This window comes from Colius striatus, chromosome 8 (assembly GCF_028858725.1).
Source record: "Colius striatus isolate bColStr4 chromosome 8, bColStr4.1.hap1, whole genome shotgun sequence".
NCBI classification, from domain to species: domain Eukaryota; kingdom Metazoa; phylum Chordata; class Aves; order Coliiformes; family Coliidae; genus Colius; species Colius striatus.
The window spans coordinates 11,278,221-11,297,966 of record NC_084766.1 but is presented as its reverse complement, the minus strand read 5'-3'; the positions used below and the strand labels follow the sequence as shown (position 1 = coordinate 11,297,966).

At 40.4% G+C, this 19,746-nt stretch overlaps 1 protein-coding gene across 1 annotated transcript; it reads left to right on the top strand.

The window, feature by feature from the left end:
- The first annotated feature begins 420 nt into the window (after positions 1-420).
- On the top strand, positions 421-13,835 carry TMEM26 (transmembrane protein 26). The gene is made up of 6 exons (XM_010207379.2): positions 421-611; positions 2,922-3,000; positions 8,653-8,766; positions 9,299-9,519; positions 10,555-10,631; positions 12,898-13,835. Exons 1-6 carry the CDS (start codon positions 421-423, stop codon positions 13,311-13,313), a joined length of 1,098 nt encoding a protein of 365 aa, XP_010205681.1. The 3' UTR covers positions 13,314-13,835.
- The last annotated feature ends 5,911 nt before the right edge of the window (positions 13,836-19,746 follow it).

Genomic DNA, 19,746 nt, shown 5'->3' with positions numbered 1-19,746 from the left:
AAGAATGATTCTCACATTTTGTCTCTTTGCCAGAAATCAACAAGGTGAGAGCAGTGAGCAGGGGCCAGCAGAGACGTGGTAAAAGTGAGGTAGAAACCTCCCTGCCTTTTAGCGCTTGAGCAGATGAGCGAGGGGACAGAAAGCAGCCCTTCAGCCTCCTGTCCCCGCGCTCGCGGCTGCAGCCTGGAACACTGAGCTTTTTTTTTTTCTCCTTGAAAAAGTTTTCAGGAAGTCTGGGGGAGGGGCAACGCCGTTTCTTTTTTGTTAGAATGGGCCCCTTTGTGGAGATGGAAGAGGAGAAGAGATCTGCGCGGCCGGGGCGCGGACGCTTCCCACGGACTCTCAGGGTAACTTCCCAGGGCTCCTGAAGAGCGCTGGGCCTTCGCGGTGCTGGGAAGAGAGGAAGGGGGCTGGGCCAGGATGGAGCTGATGGTGCTGCTCAATGCTCTGGTTACCCGCCTGCTTTTCGTGTTGCACTCTCTCATCGGGGTCTGGAGAGTGACTGCAGTGAAGAAAGAACCCAAGTACTGGCTGCTGGCACTGCTCAATCTTCTCCTGTGCCTGGAGACAGGGCTCACCCTCAAGTTTAAGCAAGGCAGAGGCTACAAATGGTGAGCATATCCCGCCGGCTCCCACGGAACCCCTCTTTGCTTCTTTGCATGTACTTTGTGGCAGATGCGAGGCTATCTCCCGCGGCTGCTGACTGGGGGGCAGTGCTGCCCTGGGGCAGTGCTGCCCTGGCTTTGTGGCTGCCAAGCTTCCAGTGGATTGGCTTTATTCCCTGCTGCACCCGCGGGCTGGGGGTGGAAAGCTGGTAGAGCCCTGGCAAGTCCACTGCCAAATTCAGAGGGCTTTCAGAAAGGGCAGTTCTGCAGCAGACTACTTGGGAGCCACTCTGTAGAGTTCTGTGTGTGTATCCCTAACAGCTGAAAAACAGCTGAAAAAGTAGCTGCAGGCAAGAGGTAAATGATGGAGAGCTACGGAACCAGTGGACTGGGGAAGCAGAGGTCACACACTCCATCACGGTGTCGCTGGGAACCTCCTAAGCCACAACGTGTCAGAGTTTACACGTGTGAGGTGAAGAAGAGTGCTGGGGCCCCCCACACAGGCTAATGCCCCACATCTGTTACCCCATCCTGCCATTGCTTGGTTTGAATCTCTTTCTTTGGGGACTGCATTCCCTGTCCCTGCTACCTGCAACAGCACTAATGCCATGCTAGTGCATGAACCAAAACTGAGTGCCAAATAAAGGATGAGCAATAACCACTTCTGCAATACAGCAAGAGTGGCTTAAATATTTGGATTTGAGAGGCTATTCCAGAGGGGAACCTTCATGCACAAAAGGCTGCTTTAGAAATGAACAGTAGTAGTAGCACAGTGTGCCCAAGCACATGGGTTTTTACGTGCATCTAAAGAATTACTGCAGTCATCCACAGCTCATCAGCATCCAGTCAGCCCAGACAAATGCTCTGTAAAAATGAAGTGGTGGACCTTTTATTTTTAAAACCTCCCAACTATGTGGAGGCCCTGAGACAAATCCAAGACACATACAAAAAAGCCCTAGAGTGTTTCAATGATATTAAATTCCTGCCCATTGCAACCTGTGAAACTCATTCTAACAGAAGCAGTGTTGTGTGACAACTCACATAAGTGTTCCATGCTCTAAATTTGGATGTCATAAAAGCAGTGATAATGTCTGAGACTACAGGAAAAATTAACAGCAGAGCTCCAGCACACACAGTTATGAGACAAGCAGAGCAACCAGACCTGATTGACTGAGGAGAAGACACAGCAGCAGAGTGTCCAGGAAGACTTGCTATGGCAGCTTTTGGAAAATTCAAAGAAAAATAGACACAGAATGCACACCCTTTTTAGCTGAATACATGTGCTTGAAGACCAGGCTAAATTTAGCTAGAAGGAAATTTTGAAAATGGATGTGGATCCGGCACTTTGAGTAGAACAGTATATTTACAAGTAAGAACTGTAGGCAAAAAGCCAGCACCTGTTTGCATCAGGATAACTTTCTGTTCCAGTGGAAAACGTTCACATCCAGAACAGGCAGTATAACATCTGCAGTTATAGATATTCATGGACAATCACTAATCCAAGCAACAGACAGACCGTGCCACAGGACTCTCCTGCCTTAAAGAGCCTCATAGTCTATCCAGTCATTATTGTCAGAAGACTGTTGTATCAGCACAAAAAAGATTAAAAGGCACACGTGAAAAAAAGTATTATTGTGGGCCTGAGCATGTAATATCTCCTCCAGATTTCTCCTTCTTGAAAGAAAGGCAGGGTTAAAGCCTCTAAAATCTCCTGGCCTGATCTGGTATCATTAGCTCAGTATTGCTAACCTGCCAGCTGGATGGGTTTTTCATATGCTCAGGTCCTGCAGGAAATACTGTAAAATATATTAGTTCTCCCATTCAAATGAGAGGTGTGTTCTCTCCCAAAATAACCAGGCTAAAACCCCACAGGATCCCTAACTTTTCTTAAAAAAACCCAAAAAAAAGGAAACAGCAGAAAAACCCCACTTCTAAAACAAACCCCACCTCCTTCTCCTTCCCCCAGCACCCCCACAACTAAACTAAAACCCTCCAAATTCAGAAGGGATTTAGAAGGTTGTTTGCAACATCTGACAGCAGCTCATTTCCCAGTTATTTTCCTGAGCAGCAGGATTTTTTCTTTTCCTCAATAATTCATCCCCACTGGAAAAGTCATGATTACAAAAATAAAGGTGCATTCAGAATAGGAACAAGCAGTAAATACAACAACATTTGACAAAAACCTCTTAGTTGCCGTTACCCCATTTTTTAATATCCCATATGGTAGGAGGCACAAGATATTTTTCAATATAGGTAACAATAGGATGTAAGATATTTATGATGTGATATAATACTAAGATTTCTTTTCCTTCACAGGTTTTCACCAGCAATATTTTTATATCTGATTTGCACAATACCATCCCTGTGGCTACTAGAAATTCATCACGGGACTCAGGTATTTATTATGAGACAAGATGGACTAGTTTGAAACTGCTCCATTATTTGATGGGTTGGATTTGAGCATACAAGCGGGTCTTGTTCCAATTTTCTGTTTCATACCAGTGGATCTCCCAGTCCAGCTGCAGCTATACTGAGACTCTGTGTTTCCTAAATATCATATAATGAGCCTCATTCCTAGGTAAAATGAGACCATTTATTTGTATTTGTCTGGGAAACCAAAGACAAAGTTTGAAAAATAGCCTTTCATCCCCAGGTTATCAGCATGAAACTTACTCAGGGTGGTGAAAGAATTTCATTGCTTTGGAGGCTTTTGTAAAAGTGCTTCACAGCACTTACAGGTAGATATCGCAACCTCAAGTAAACCAAAATTGAGACAGGTATCAGTGAAAGTGGTCTGAAATTCGAAGTACCTCGTGCTTGCTGCAATCTAAGAGAATACTCAAATTGCCACCACAGATAGCTGACACTATCATTGTGTCTGTCATCATTTATATCCTTTTTGTGTTCAGGTTGTATAGTATTCTGGGAACAGAGTATCTGGATTCCAATTCAGGACTAAAACACATGGTAAAATTATTAAATATAGTTGCTCTTTTGGCAGATGAGGTCACTTAGGGCCAGGACAGAGCTACTTGTCCCAACAGCTCACATTGAATGAGCCACCTCCTCATGCAGGCTGCTTTTGAGTCCCCATAGCACTTCCACATAGTGAAAGGAGATTTTGGCTGTCCCAGGATTTGCTCATATGCAGTACAGAAAAGGGCCTGATAGGAACAAGAGCAAAAAGTAACAGAAGAAAATACATAAATTAGACTAAGAAGACATAGTGCCTCATTTTCTCCTTTGAAACATTGTTAGAGCCCACAGAAGCATAATCAAATATTCAAAATTGTGTTTACACTGAAAATGCCTGAGGCTTTTTCTAAATACAGCAGCAGGAATTTATTGTCTTCTTGTTTTGCCAAATCTCTTTAAACAGTCACAGACAGGTAATGTGGATATTGAGAACATTTGTCATAGTTAAATCTGGTCGGAGAAACAGGCTAATTCTGTAGTCAAAGGCAGCAGTTTATTTCCCAAAATGATGTTAGAACATGGCATACTTTGTTCTTATTGATATACTGCTACTGTGAATTAAAGAGGGAGTATATCAAGTTAACAGCTTAGTTTATACCTGGAGAGATAGGATAGAGAGTTCTGGAAACACACAATCTAATAGATTCAAAAAACAATACCTCCAGAAGGGGAGCATCCCTCCTAACAATTAATCTCAAACACAGCACTCAGACTAGCATTACTCCTCAAACGAAAGTATTGATGAGGTTTTCCTTATTAAAATGCTAACAGAATGGACAATTATGCACTTGCCAGATCCACACATTTAATACATGCACCATGAAAACAGATTGTGCTCTTTAAGGCTTTTGAACTTTGATCTCACATTGAATCTTTAATAGGAAACATCAACTGCTTGTGTCGAGGCTGTTATTTAAGGCATGTGCTAATATGCAGTCTCTCTTTCTGAAGACAGAGGCAATTCTGCCTCTCTGAGTACTGCAGAAGTGGACATAAGTAATACCATTCATATATCAGCAGTGAAGTAGCGTCTGCATTAAGAACTAGCAACTTGTTTTGTGGTAAAGTATTTGGGGATGAAATACATGTTTGGGAGAGACTATGAAGTAAATTGAACTATACCAAGTGAAAAAATTGCTGTCTGCAATATAAAGTGGCAAGAAAATGAAAACCATTTAATCCATTAAAAACAGCCAAATGTTTTTTCTTAATGTCATACAAGATCTTGAATACCTCTGTTACCTTTCAAATGCCTGGTGCATCACTGGCCCAGATAACTGACCACCTTTTTCAAGGTTTATCTGACTACCAGGGCTATAGCTGATGTGGGGCTTCTCAGTCACTAATAAGATAGATACTTGGTGAACATTTTAATTATTTTTAACCACCTCACCTTGGACATGTAAAGGAAATAGTGAATATTAGTGCCCATTCTATCAGCCTTACTCTAAGGCAGGATTCTTTTACCAGCTAAAATTCTAGTATATCACCCTCCTAAGAGTGTCCTTACAGCTTCCACCATTTCTTTGCTCCCATACCCATTATCTTCCTCAATTTGGGAAACGGCTTAAGCAATCTTTTCTCCCTGTTTTAGGTTTCAGCTTTCCTGTATGAGTAAAATGAAGCAGTCACGGTTGCTTTGAATTTCTGACATCACATGTGTTGCCATAGTGATGGCCACACTGCTTCCAGCATATTGCAGAGAACAAGCAGGGTACCTGTTGCTTGGCAGAAGGCCCACTCCCTCTTCCACAACGTTCTCAGGCTGTCAGCCTGCAGGCACGTTAACAGGATTGAGGGTACTCTGCCCTCCTATTGAAGTGTCAATTTTACTATCTCAGTGCTGGACTCATTGTGAAAAGTTTTAGCTAACCTCGGGATTCTTTAGGAATAATTGTGAATAATATGCAAATGGCAGTTTGTTCTCTTCAGAGTTTCAGGAGTTCCCCATGTGCTGTCAGTGAGCTCTCTGCAGGCCACATGCTAGGACAGCACCATGGCATGCAACAGAGTTTCCATTTTCATTAGATATTTTATAAACCAGAGGAGTGTAAGCATGTCAGAAGAAATAAAGCAAGTAAAGCAAGTTAGAATTTATGCAAAGCATCTACAATTTCTTCCCATTTTGTTTTTGCGCAGTAAAAAAATGCAAATGTTTTTGCTTAGCTTTGCAGTCTTGATACCTAGGAGCAGCTGGGCTCAAGTGTTAAAGAGGTAAAACATGTTGATTAACTACCTGTGAAGCTTAGTATTAACTTTTTCCTCATCACATTCCCGTTAAGTCACTGCACATACATAATGGACTAGGCAAATATGCCTGGCACCAACAGTCCTATTTGCATATACATGATGAAAATAAAGGCTCTTCTCCAAACTTGCAAATGAATCCCCATCACAATCACCGCTTAATATTCTGAGAGATACAAACCCAAATAAGATATGAACACATTTAAAAATCAGGAGGCTACTCAAATAATTGGCTTTGCAGAGTCAGTTTTCCATTTCATGCCTGCATGTAGTTGAGAAGAGATATGGACCTGGCCCTTAGGAGGGCCATTCAGTCAGAGTTCGTGCAGCCGTGAACTGAAAGACTAACCCACCACTCAGCTGGGAATAGTTGCAAAAATTACATATAAGGAACCCACAAGAGACACTGATAAATTGAATTAATTTTCATTTTCTTTGCACCTTTGCATCACTAGGAAAAAAAAAAAAGCCCACTTGCAAGCCACAAGTAAGCTGTGGCATGATTTTCTTCAGCAATCCAAGTTGCCCACTCCTGCAGCTCTGCCCTGCACAGAGGTTGTGCACACCAGCCACGACAACTACCTGCTCTCTGTTGGCGTGGGAAGAGCCATGGCATCTGCTGAGCAGAACCCATAAACCTACCTTCCCACAGAGGGTAACCACTACAGGCTACTTCACTCCTGTCCTTCAGGCACCTGCTTTACTTCCTGGGAGTTCTTGCAGTGTTTGGGAAGGGATTTCTACCATCCTTGCATATCCAGCAAATGCAGGAGGCTGCAGTATATGCGTCCTGTCTCAAATTTGGCAGATTCAACCCTGAGCAAAAGGGCTTTACAAAACAGACCAAAAGAAAATCCCCAAACTCTAGTATGAAGTTTCATGCAAGTTCATGGTTTCCTTCCTCTTAGCCCTGCTGGACTGGGCAAGGGGACAGAAGAGTGAACTCAAATAGAGCCTTAATGACAAACTAAAGGCTGCAGAAGTCAATTAGCCTTCCTCCTCCAGCACAAGTTAGTAAGCCTTTTGCCCTACCCAGACTACTTGTCACAACATAAATACTCACTTCTTAGAATTCTGGGGTGGCAATGACAGTTATGCAACATTTTTAGGTCATGATCTCTTCAGCAGAATGTGTCACATTGCCTGTGGTGGTTACTCAGAAAGGATGACTGTGACCTTAGAGGCTGGTCTCCATTATCTTTCAACTTTTTCTACAGTCAACACATAAAAAGGCTTCTCCGGAGCATCAGTTAAATTTCAGTTCTGAAAAATCCTGTGGAGAAGCTGCTCTGTCTCTCTCCTTTGGTTGTAGGGCTAACCCATAGAGATCAGCCCCACAAGGCTGTAGCCAGAGTACTAGCCCCTATGTCTCATCATTTACACTTTACACTTCCAGAACTTAGGCTTCACTCTTCCAAATGGAAATATCTTCTTCCCCACATCTGTGTGTCAGCTTTTCACCACTCACACACACCCTGTCCAAATAAAGCCAGCATTCAGTTTAAGAGCCTTTACCACCAATTATAAAAACAACAAGCACTAACTATTTTTTTCCAGATTTTTCAGATCACAGGAAATTCCTCCATTTATCTATGACAGAGTCAGGCAAGAGGGAGCATTTACCCAGATACTAAGTAACATTATCAAGAGACCAAGTAAAGGATCAAAATGGAATCTGAATTTTGCTAGAATGTGACATTTGTTGGAAAACGTTGCCTTTATATTGGCAGGCATTATGCTGAACATAGCTACTCAGTATGCACTAGAACACATTCTGATTGTTGCAGAAAATCACTTCCCATGCAATAAAATGGTGGGGGGCCCAGTGGAAAAATGCAAATCATCTGGTGTTCTCTGGCACAAATAGGACAGGATAAAAGTCTTTAATAAGAGCACGGTTTGATTTTCTAATTATCCCTTCTTTATTACAATCCAGAGAGACGTTAAGGGATTGTTATGAAGATAGATTTTAGAACCACACCTCAGAGGCCAGCCTTGGGTGTGAAGGTAGAGGGGCAGTGCAGTGCTGCAGGCCTCAGTCAGGACACAGGCTCACCACTGGTTTACTGCAGTTGAAATAACAGCATGTTTTAGCCAATGTTTTATTTCTCAGAGCACTGGGTACTTTGAGAAAGTGAAAAATACTCTTTTTTTAATACTCTGCAGGGGCAGGCAACAAAGGCCCCTTTTTTCTTAATTATTCTCAAATCTCACTTTCGCATTAGGAATTTCCCTGCTCAGCTGGAGGGGGGCAGCAGGAGTGGCAGAGATTACAACCCAGACATCCTTCCTCAACTTTATTCATTTCAGCCTTGAGGGAAGAATGAAACAACAGCATTTTTAGATAACTTTTTCTGGATAGTAGAGATTAAAAGCAGGTATTTTGAAAACAAATTTGCATATAGAGACTGACCAAAACCAGTTTTTACCCTATATAACTATTTTGGCTAGAGAAAGACTACATAAGATACTCAATAGCCTGTTCAGGAGAATTGCCTGCATGTTACATTCAAAGAGTTCAGTCTTAACACCACAAAGGTGTCATCTGCTCTATCACCCTTTGAATTTACATCCTCTTCTATAGAACAATCCTACACTTTCTCAGCACCTACCAACATGTCACTTCTGTCCTCATGAAAGGAATTTCTTCCTTCAGATCAAGAGGAGAGTTACATTCAGAGTAAGTATGTACCTTTGTAAACATCAACTGACTTTCACAAGTGCACCCTCCGCCGTTCAGCAAAACAAGACTCTTTCAGTCACAGAGCACATCTGCTCTCTGTGTGCAATGTTTATGCATGTATCATATTTTTGTTCACAACAGTACTGTGGTAATGAGCCTGGAGCAGTTCAGGTGAATGTCAGCAACCAAGACTTCAATCAGTCAAGATACAGCAGTTATGGAAGTGAGGGAACAGATCACCACATCATTCAGACGGTACGACATCTTTCCTATTCCTAGTCGAGATCTTACAATATTAGAGCAGTTAGAGAGAACTGTAGTATGTTTGGGCAAGCTCTTCCCACAGTGAGTAAAACTAAACAAACAAACAAAAAGATAAAGTAATAGTTTCAGAAAAGAGTATTGTGAAAATGGCCTACAGCATGCTGAATACTATTGTTGGTAGAACAAGTCTCTGTGAAGAGGAAACTGTCCTACCATTCTTCCCCAGATCTCAGTAACAGAATTTAGAAAGCATCTGGGTGATGGTTCTGCAAAGGATAATGCTCAGCTGAAAAATGAGAACAGGAGTAGTACACAGGGAAAGACTTGCCATTCATTACTCAAAGTTTGTATTAATGTGCCTTTTTCAAATTATGCCTGTCACATAAAAATGATTTGCTCTAATACAGTGTGAAGGAGAACACAGGCTCAATCTGCAGGCTCACTGATGAATACAGCTTTGAAGGTACCTATACTGTCAGTCTCCTGAAATTAGAGGATGTTATTGTTGTTGTCTTCTAAACAGGCTAAAGTCTTTGTGAATCAGCTCTCCACCATCTGTGAGACTGTATGGACACTGGCCCTGCACCAGACTTTTCTACTGCTACTAGTAGTTGGGAGATGGCTTCTTCCCATTGGAGTTGAAATCACGCGGGATCAGTTGTCTCAGCTGCTTCTCATGTTTGTGGGAACAGCAGCAGATATACTTGAATTTGCTAGTGAAACCTTGGACATTGAAGATGTTCGGTAAGGACCATTTGCTGACATAAATAACTTGCATAGCACAAGGTATTTATTTTGTTTGAAGATTTGTTTATGCAATCCGCAGCATTCAGACTGGTGGAACTGTACTTCCCACAGATAAGAGGGCAACTTTCAAGTGCTCTGTTTTCCTACTCTCACCTTTCCCCGCAGTAAGAGACCCAACAGTCCTATGGAATTTGTTAGGGATTATTCATGGTACCAGCAGAGAAGTATGTTACATCCATCACAAAAAAAAGGGTACAAAGAGCCAAGCAGCATCAGTTCCCACAGCTACAGGAGCCTGAAACACTGAGTACACCGTAAGCCTCTTTCAGGTTAATGAATTGTTTCAGGCTAGCAAGGAAGCAACTAGTTTGCTTTAGTGATTCATTATCCAAGTTGCTTCTTCGGTTATCTCATATGAAGTTCCTTCATGATAGAACGACAAAGTGTTCAAAGATAAGAAGAAAGGGAATGACATAGTCTGGTGTGAATTTTCAACATTGTGATCTCTCTGAGAGAAAAGAAAGCTCATCTCCCCTCCACAGCACTGAGAGATGAGCTGTGAACATCCATCATAAAGAAAAGGAATCACAGAAGAGGTTCATCTTCTCTTACAGATATCCTCTTTTATTTTATTATTTTTAAATATCAAAGAAAGAAAAGGTTTTACAGGAGGAAAAGTGGTTCTTCCCACTTGGCAGAGAAGCTTCAGGCTTGCAAGGAACATGGTAATCATTACAAGAGCAAAGACATCTCTTTGAGCCAAGGTTTATTTCCATATGCTTATTATTATAACATTATAGCATCAGATAGTTAGTGTAATTGCACAGCTGGAACATGTAGCCTGAATAGCAAAAATTCCATACCAAAAGGTGCCTCTGTTCTCCTTAGTTTTACACCTCAAGAACATGCATTAATCAAACAGTTTGGTTTAACCACCCTTTAAATGACATTCCAAATGCTACAGGAAATGTTTTTGTTATCACGTAAGGAAAACGCATCTTCACTGTTATCACTTTTTTTCCCCTTCCACAGGAAGAATTATGTTCTTATAAATGCAATTCTTGCTGTATGGACCTGGAGTATGTTACAGTTTCCACTTGATCTTGCAGGTTAGTGCTCGCGCATAGACAAGAGAACAAATGCTTTAAGTTTTGCAGGCATGTCTTGTGGCTGTCCACGTGCTACAGGCTATACCAAGGACTTCTGGTGGAGAGCAGTTCCTATGGCAATGATGGTTTGTAAAGAAAGCCTGTCGTGGTTTCTTTTGAGGAAACACTTGTTTCTGGCTAACCTCTGATCTCCCTGATAAAACACTTGACTTCCAGAAAAATCTGAAACCGCAGTACTGTATCGGAGCATCTGCTCCAGGTGCTTGTTACTGCCTTAAACTTCACTATCTGAGCTCTCAAGTTAGATCTAGTCTTGGATTATATTATGAGTAGCTTATCTATGGAGAAATAGGAGATTGTTAGCCACAGGGAACAGCACAGCCAGAAGCATAGAAGATGTTATTACAAGAGAAGTTACCTATTCACAAGGAACATGATGTACCATATAATGTTGGGACTGTACATGGTTAATCGAAAAGGCTCAACATTCAGCCAACACAGGCTTCACTGTGCCCAAGAAAGATGATGACTGAAGCAACTTTCATTATTTATTCCAATCATTTTGTTCTCCAATCACTACAAGTTTGCGGCTCAACTATAGCAGTCCAAAGATACATTGTCCTCACTAGCATCTTAGATAAAATTGATGACTAGGTTGACACACTGACTAAAATAAATAATAATGAAAAAAAACGATTCCAGGAATTTTTCATTAGCGTTTTCTTTATGGACAGCAGTAGGCTTTGTCTTCAACACTGAAGTTATAAAAATATTTCAACTCAGCAGCTCACCTCCTGAAAAAAAACTGATAGCGCGACATTTCAGATTTATCACAGCTAAAATTCCTGTTACTGGTAAAATATATTCTGTTAAAAATGCACAACACAGGTTTAAAAAATAAATAAAAGAAAGCATATCAACAAAAAAACCACCTCCATATACATCACCACCACCCAAATAAATCCAAACACTTCTTAAACAATCAGAGCATTGATTTAAGTGAAGTAATGTCTTGTACTGTGCATTTTTTCACTGGCTATTGCTTTCCTGCTTATATAAGGACACTCACCAGTGAAAAACTAAATTACTGAACACATATTGTCCTGCAATTTACTATAGGTACAATTTCTTTTAGTTAGTTAGTTCTATACAGTTGCATAGATAATACTTTTTGGTCAAGCATCAGAATGCTTTCTATTTTACGTCATGTTAGTGAGAGTAGTTTTTAGGCACTTACTATTGGACTTCAGAAATGCAGTTAGAACTATTAAGCAGCGGTGGCAAAAACATATTAAATAATTAGATGCTGCTGAGGCTTTGCCTAATGGATTCAGCAAATTTCTACATTCTGCAAATCATTTTCCACTCGAGTCTCATCTTCTTTCCCCCCAGCATTGAGTCAAACAATAGAAGCAGAGCTGAAATGTTTGGCAGTTGTTACTGCATCACAAGTAGGTATGTTTTTTAAACTAATGAAATCCCACTGCCTGAGAGGCTGGTTAGTTAGGGTACATGCATTTTCATAAGAGGCAGCCATATTTACAAGACGTAAATTCTTCTGATCATCCTTCTCTAGACACCATGCCACAAAAAGCATTCTAACCCACCAGCATTTTTCTAGCCAAGGGGAACATTGCAAGTTCAAACAGTTGCATGCAATTTCATACCCAAAAGGCTAAGGATGAGTAAGTGTGGCTCAAGTCTTGTATGGCAAGCAGTGACCACAGTTTCTTCCTATCCATAACGCTTAATATGGCCCTGCACTGACATGACTTATTCTTACTATGACATACAATAAAGGCAATGGCTATCTAATGAATCTTTTAAAAGTGAGATCTTAGCCTGGAACAAATTGAGTGCTACAGCTCAGGCTGTTCCAGTTCAGCATGGTAGGTTATTTCCTTAGAGATAAATCAGCATATTAGGCTAATACGTATCAGAAGAATGTGTAGGAAGTTGGTACAGAAAGATTACGTGATCTAATTCTGCCTCTTGTTTTCCAAGTGTATAAATACTGATAGCTTCGTGGGATAGAAAAAAAGGAAGTGGTTTTTGGTCCTGTTCAGCAGACCACGTAAGTGTCTGCTTGACATGAGCTTAGTGTGCTTTGCTGAAAGAGATCCCAGAAATTGGATGTGCTTTATGTTCAATTGGTCACAACTGAATGCATTTATAATCCAGGGCAGTCTGGATTATAACTGCCCTTTAGACCAACTCTGGCTCAATTTTGGAAAACTGTTTTAACATAACTGTGTTTTGTTTCCAGTACAGCATATTGGCTGCAAACCAACTGCATCAACGAGGCGGGTGCCCAGCCTGCTGCTGTGCAGGTACAGTGCGGAACTGTGGAACATCGGGGTCAGCCTTTTCATACAGGATGGTCCTTTCTTCATTGTACGTTCAATCCTGATGGGCCACTTCAGGATATTCAATCAGATGCTGGTGTTTTTTACAGCTAAGAATATCTTAGTTGTGATTCTACAACTGTATCGTTTGGCAGTGATATCGTTAGACTTCCGTGCTACCGTTCTGCAGAAGAGCAGGAAAGGAGAAGTCAGCTGTTGCCCATGTGAGCCTTATGAAGCCAGTACTCATGCTATTGCTGACCAGGACAACGAAATGAAAGAGTTTGTCACTTTTCCTCCAAAAGAGGAATCCCAAGCTCCATCAGAAAATCAGTGAGCACAGTTGCTGACTTGAAAGAGGTTGCATTTCCCCTGATCAAATATACCTTGAGTGCCTAAGTCATCTTCTCCATCAAGAGACTGACAGCATCTTCTAAAACATAAGGGAAATTTCTGAAGGAAATTCATATAAGTGGGATATTTCATTATCCACTTTTATGGTGGGTTTTGACTAGTTCCCTATTATATTATCCACAGGGATTTTGTAGCCATAGTTTGTAGTAGCAAGAAAGGTTTGGCACACTCACAAAGTTGGTTGGCACTGTGCTAACATGTACTTACATGTATTCAAATAGAAGGCTAAGGCTATCGATTATGGGAAGTAAGGAAGCATTTAGCTCTACTTGAATGGTCAGGCTGTAACTAGAGTGGGATGAACAATATGTTCAGAGAGTATGGGAGCAACTTCAGCAGCAACAATTGTGCAGATACACAAGTGAAGGGAGGTATCAGATTTCTACTGTTATTGTGACATCTAAACATTGTTCATTCAAGAAATTAAAGAAAAACTTGAACTGAATCAATGTTAATCCCATCCTTGTCTGGATTCAGTTAAAAACTACGAAACACCACAGAACTCCATACACAAGACTGTCTCTTAGGACCTGCATGGTCTGAATAACCTCAACCTTACAAATAGATTAAGAAAAAGAAGCAGCCTCAGATCATTAGAAGAAAACTTCATTTGTCACAGGCATTTTCTGCAGAGGTGCTTGCTTTTCTGTTTCTTGGAAATGAACATACACCACCACCCCCTCCCAAAAACATTTGTAAGGATTTTTTCCCCCCCTAGTTTCACTGTGCTTGCAGTTGAGACAAGTTTTTAAAATAGCTATTTTACTTGATTTTTAACAGTGGTCTGACTCGGGCATACAAACTAACTAGAAAGAAAATGGCACTGCTCAAGTTTGATAAGACAGTCTAGACAAAAGGATTTAGGCTTGTGCTTCATATTTCATAAGCTTGAGAGATTGTCTGGTCTGTTGAGTGTCAAGATTAATTTTGAAGAAATTCCTAATAATAAGTTACCACTTTCACATGTGGATTGAACAACATAGGGCCTGATTAATTTCTTCCAAGAACACACTACAGATGAGCGCAAGACCACTGACTACACTAGGCTTAGCTTATAGAAGCTGGAAGTAAGATCACATTTGTAAGTCTGCCTAAAAATTATATTCTCATAGAAAGTGTCAAGTGCTTTTAGAATGGATGCAGAAATTTGTAAAAGAAAGCAGAAAAGCATATTAAAAACATCTAGCAAGTATAAAGTGTCCTAATTAAGGTAATTTATTTTATTAAAAATTCCCAATTCAACCTTATTTTTTTAAGGGTCTCAGCTACCTAAAGACAGAATCTGGTTTCAGGAATTAATAAAAGTGTTTCTGCCACCACTGCAGCAGCCATATGCTTATTTATCTATGCTCTGATAAGCAATGACATGTTTATTCACTGAAAGATGAACTTACATTAAAAAACCCAACCCCCAAACCCATGAAGGTGTATTTAGACTGGTCAGCTGTTGCTCACAAGTATATAAGGCCTTTCTTTCATTAGGAAATAAGAAAATGGAGAGCCATAAATAAGCAAGTATCATATATTCATAGCCCTTTCTACCATTTTTACTTTAGTATTCATGTGCCACACCTCCTGCTCTTCTTACTTCGGGCCTTTTCCCAGCAGAAATTTTAAGAAGCCAATCATCATTTGCCATGTTGTTGCGAGGCAGACATATGGAGAGTGGAAGGCAACTTCATTCCGGATTTTAATTCAAGTCTAGGGGTAAAAAAACTATGGTGCTGCTGCTGGCCAGCTGTGCTGCCTAAAACCTTTCACACTAGGGTGAACTTAGAATCAGTTGATAGAACTGCAACACATCTCTTCCTCGCTGATGCAAGCCAAGACTACTCACATTAATTTTGCGTTTACCACTTGCTGATATAGTAATTATCCTGTTAAAAGGATCCTTGCTAATTAATCTGGAGCATACTGAGCTTGCTAGAACATCATTCTAAATTCATCCACACAAAAAATTGCAGGACATACTTTTTTGAAACTTGTTGTCTATTCAAAGGCTTAGTTCAGCAACAAACTGCCTACTAGGCTCAGCCTGCAGCAAATGCAAGATCCCCTGGGGTCAGCAACACAGTAACGGCTAGTTACAGCAGAGATATTTTAGAGAACTGTATTTCCTGGTCTCCAAGCTGTTCCATTTTAAACAGCAGCAAAGCTTCTAATCAGATTTACCATGAGAAGCCACTCCAATGCTAGGTTGTGACTACTAGGTCCCATCCCCATTCACTTACAGACAAAAGGAGCTAGATCCTCCTTCACCTTTTTCCTCCCCACTATTGAGGGTGAGAAACACATTGCTTAAGAGGAAAACCCAACCAGATAGACAAAGCACTCAATGGTGGGTAATCATTTCCTGACCTGTGTGCAGAGGGGAATTACATATATCAGCTATCAGGTAGGAACAACATGCAGTTCTCTCTACTTCATTGAGAAGCCTGAAAATAGCAGTTAAGTGTAGTAGCTTATATGCTTGGTCACAGCAGCAAACCCCAGTTGCAAGCCCTTCTAACCTTCCTCTTGCAATTTTTTTGAGGGAGAAGACTACAGCACTGTTTCGTCTGGCAGGCTGTTTGAGTCAGCTCAGTTGTCAGCTCGGTATGGGAAGCCATTGTGTTAACACTTACCTTCTCTTGAAGATCTGTCAGCATCTGTGCCATACCTAAAAAACAACTGATGTCCTGCTCGCTATTCAGAAAAGCTACAGTAAACTCTCAGGTGGAGAAAATTCAAGCCTTCCAAATGGAAGGATTTCAGATCATTTATCTTAACCATAATTTACTCAAGTTGAGAGAATTACATTACTAAATCTGTTCTACAAATAGATATCTAACCATTTACTGATATTTATTCTGGTTGTTCCTGACTTGTCCTTTTAGATTATTCCACATTATTCCTCACTAAAATGTTTTACCCCTTATCTTTTCCTGAGCTAAAATGTATTTCTTCTTTCCTTTGGACATTGGCTCAAATAAGATCATAGCCCTGAGCCTGAAAAAAAACCCCAAACAACAATCACCTTGATTTTATTGCGTTCCTGTTTGGTATTTGTACTGTACAATGTTCTCTGGGACCATGTGGAAATGAAAGAAAATGTGCAATTACTTTTCAAAAATTCCAACTGTATTTTGCAAATAAAAGGCAGTTACCTCAGGCATAGCTGCCAATTTATTATGTGAGAGCTGACTGTTCCCATTAATTACATCTTCCACATGCTGCTTTTCCTTTTCGTCCTTCATAAGTTAATTACTTAGGCCAAATTTTAACAGCAGCCATTGCTTTTGAAAACCCACAGCATCTGCAGTAAATTCCACTCTATTCTGGGTAGGTTCTTCTTTATTCAGAACCTTTGCCACTGTCATCCCAGAGAGGATGTGCTTAATATCTTCACTTAGGATCCATATTACAGACATACACAAATACATATATGCATTTAGATACACATACAAACCTGGCAATGACTAATACATGGAGCTTTTACTTATGGTGTGTGAGATTGCTGATGAAAACATTCTGCAGATGTCCATCAAACACTTGCAAAAATACCCAAGCATGACAAATATTTTAAAGTTAGGGGCTCTAAATACTAAGCATACAATACTCTCCAAGTTTCCACTGAAAATAATGTTTTGTAAGTCTTTCCATACAGGTTTCCTCAGCTGAGGGAAACCTACCCAAGACCGTTTCTCTGGTTGTCAATAGCAAAATAGGCAAGCCTTGAAATCACCAGGTTGGAGAGTCCTTGGCCCTCTGCTCTTTGGGTTCAATTCTCCATAATTTTCTATGCTATTCTATGAGGAAGGAAGCCTTCCCTTTCTCACGAGAGGAAGGAAAAAAGATTGCTCCTAATCAGTAATGGTGAGGCAATAAAAAGGTGCCATGATGACAGTAGCAGAATTATTTGCTCAACATTAATCATTGCACCAGCAGGGAAATACAGCAGTTCAGACCCCTAATGGAACAGATACTAATGATAAGAAAACCACACCTGAGTTGTGTTATGCAAGCCTTCCTGGCCCTTCAGAGCAAGCAAGGGAAGAATTCTTGTCAGCCAGCTCCACTTCAACGATACCGAGCAAGCTGCTAATAAAGGATTTCCTGGGATCCTTAGTTTGCCTTGCAGGTGACCCTAAAAAGCTCTAGGCAAATTCTTCCTAATGGGGATCATTTGAGTCCCATCTTTTCTCTTTAAATTGGGTTAAAGAGTGCAAGGGAAAGTCATGTAACAATATAAAACCTTATCAACAAGTCATGTAACAATATAAAACCTTATCAACCTAAACCCTTACCTCATCCACTATATACTGGTGTCCTTTCCTTGTCTATATTTCTGGCTGCTTTCTGGGCCCATGTTCCAGATCTCAGTGCACAGACAAACAATGCTAAACACTGAGCTTCTCCACCACTGCCTATGGAAGTCTTCACAGAAACACATGAGAATAGAAGCCAAACAAAGATTAAGAAAAGCCAAGCCTATTTCAGCCTGTTAAAGATGGAAGGAATCTAGAGCTGCCAAAGAGAGTTTCCTCCATTTGTTTGTAGCCTACTACCAAGACAAGAATGCTTTCCTGAGCAGTCTTTCTGTAAAGCACTAGCTTATTGAAACTGCAGCATAATTTCCTTTAGCCATGTAGATTAATATCTCCTTATACAAAATTTGAAATGAGGCTGTCAGACTGTTGATAAAGATAAGCAAGTTGAAGGATGGTACAATGTAAAAGTGATATCCTAAGCCAGCATTTTTAATTTTGGAAGGTTGGAAAGGCCTCTAATCCAAGCAAAGCAGGCCTGCATGAGCAACATCTGTAATAACAGCTTGAAAGATCTGAACTAAAAACTGCTCTAAAACAGTCAGTCTCCTATACATCTAAATAGTACCCTGAAATAATCATACGGAATAAATAAAATCACAGCTAGCACCTAGGCCTCACAGAAGACTCCAGAATAGTGGTATAGAGTTACAGAGTAAAAAACTAGTTGAGTGTTGCTGTTCTTTCAGTTTATATTATTCTGAATAAACTGATGCTTCTCATTTGAACAATGTGGCTTAATTTTATCCAGCATCCTGCCTAAGTGCTTCAAGATTTCAGTCCCCTGATCGAATTCACAAGAACCTTGTCTTTCACAACAGACTTGCTAGAAGCCTTGTCGGAGCATCTTTCAGGATTGCAAGAGACAGTAGTATGCTCAGCAGCAACAGTACATGAAGCAAGACAGCTGTCAGACACTGTAACTCACTGTAGGCCTAATCCTACTTTCAGTAAGCATTCACAATGCCATGCCAAAGATCATTACCATGTCTATAGTAGTACTAGAGGAACAGAAACAAGACTTACTTTCTCATGCAACCAATTTGAAGGTTTTATGAAGCACTTTCCAAAGAGATTTATCAAAACTGCCAAACTAGAATACTCTTTTATTCATTAGAGTAAAAGAGCTCTGTAACATGGTTATCCTTGTCTCTGAGTGAACTCTTTCATCTTTCCTTCCTCTTTCTCCTTCCAGATTTCATTTTGAGGTGAACACTGGTTGTCCTGATCCAGTAACAAACCAATATGAGTTAATATTCTGCCCTGTGAGCTGCATATCAAGTTTAACTTAAATTTTAAGCTCTATTGTAGCAAAAAATACTATTTTGTCATCTAATCCAAGGAATACTAATTCATTAAAAAACCTCTTACATGCAGAAAAAGGAGAGAATGCATAAGTAAGAGTTGCCACAGGGGTAGCCTGCAGCCATATGCCAGCAAGTTACTCTGCTTGTATATTATGAGAATTTTTATCCATCTAATCAATAAGAAATGAGTAGTTACTATGGCAATTTCTACACTACAAGGTGCTGCAGTAGAGTATGTTCTAGAAGGAAAAATACACTTCCCACTCTGTTATGTAAATTTTTGCACCTTTTACAGTGTTGCGGGGTATTGTGTAGGCTTGAGAAAAGGCAAGAAGAATAAACTGAGTCAAAGGATAGTGGTAGTTACAGAGGATGGCTTGGGAATTCTTGAATGACTAATAGATGCCAGGTTAGAGCAATCCACAAACATTTAAAGAAATCAAGCAGTGATTCTTCAGATCCTTAGCTTGACAACCAATACAACAAAACTAAGATTTCACTATTGTATTTCCCTTTCATTATCTTCTTCAAAGTTCAAACTGATGAGGCTAAAGTCTAGTCTCTCTTATACCACCATCAATTCATGCTAACATTGATTTCAAAGGATAGCAATACACTCTGCAGTAGCCAGGGCTGATTACAACGGATGTATTCCCTTAACAGCACAATGCTCCATAACCCTGTAGGGACTACTGACACTTACATATACAGAGAACAAGGATAAAACTTCACTCTCAAGATA

What these genes read in the sequence shown, in the direction of transcription:
- TMEM26 (XM_010207379.2), top strand. Translation starts at nt 421, where the DNA reads ATGGAGCTGATGGTGCTGCTCAATGCTCTGGTTACCCGCCTGCTTTTC. An exon ending in ATCACCACATCATTCAGACG is followed by an intron (nt 8,767 to 9,298) that starts GTACGACATCTT and finishes TCTTCTAAACAG; the next exon opens with GCTAAAGTCTTTGTGAATCA. An exon ending in TTGGACATTGAAGATGTTCG is followed by an intron (nt 9,520 to 10,554) that starts GTAAGGACCATT and finishes CCCCTTCCACAG; the next exon opens with GAAGAATTATGTTCTTATAA.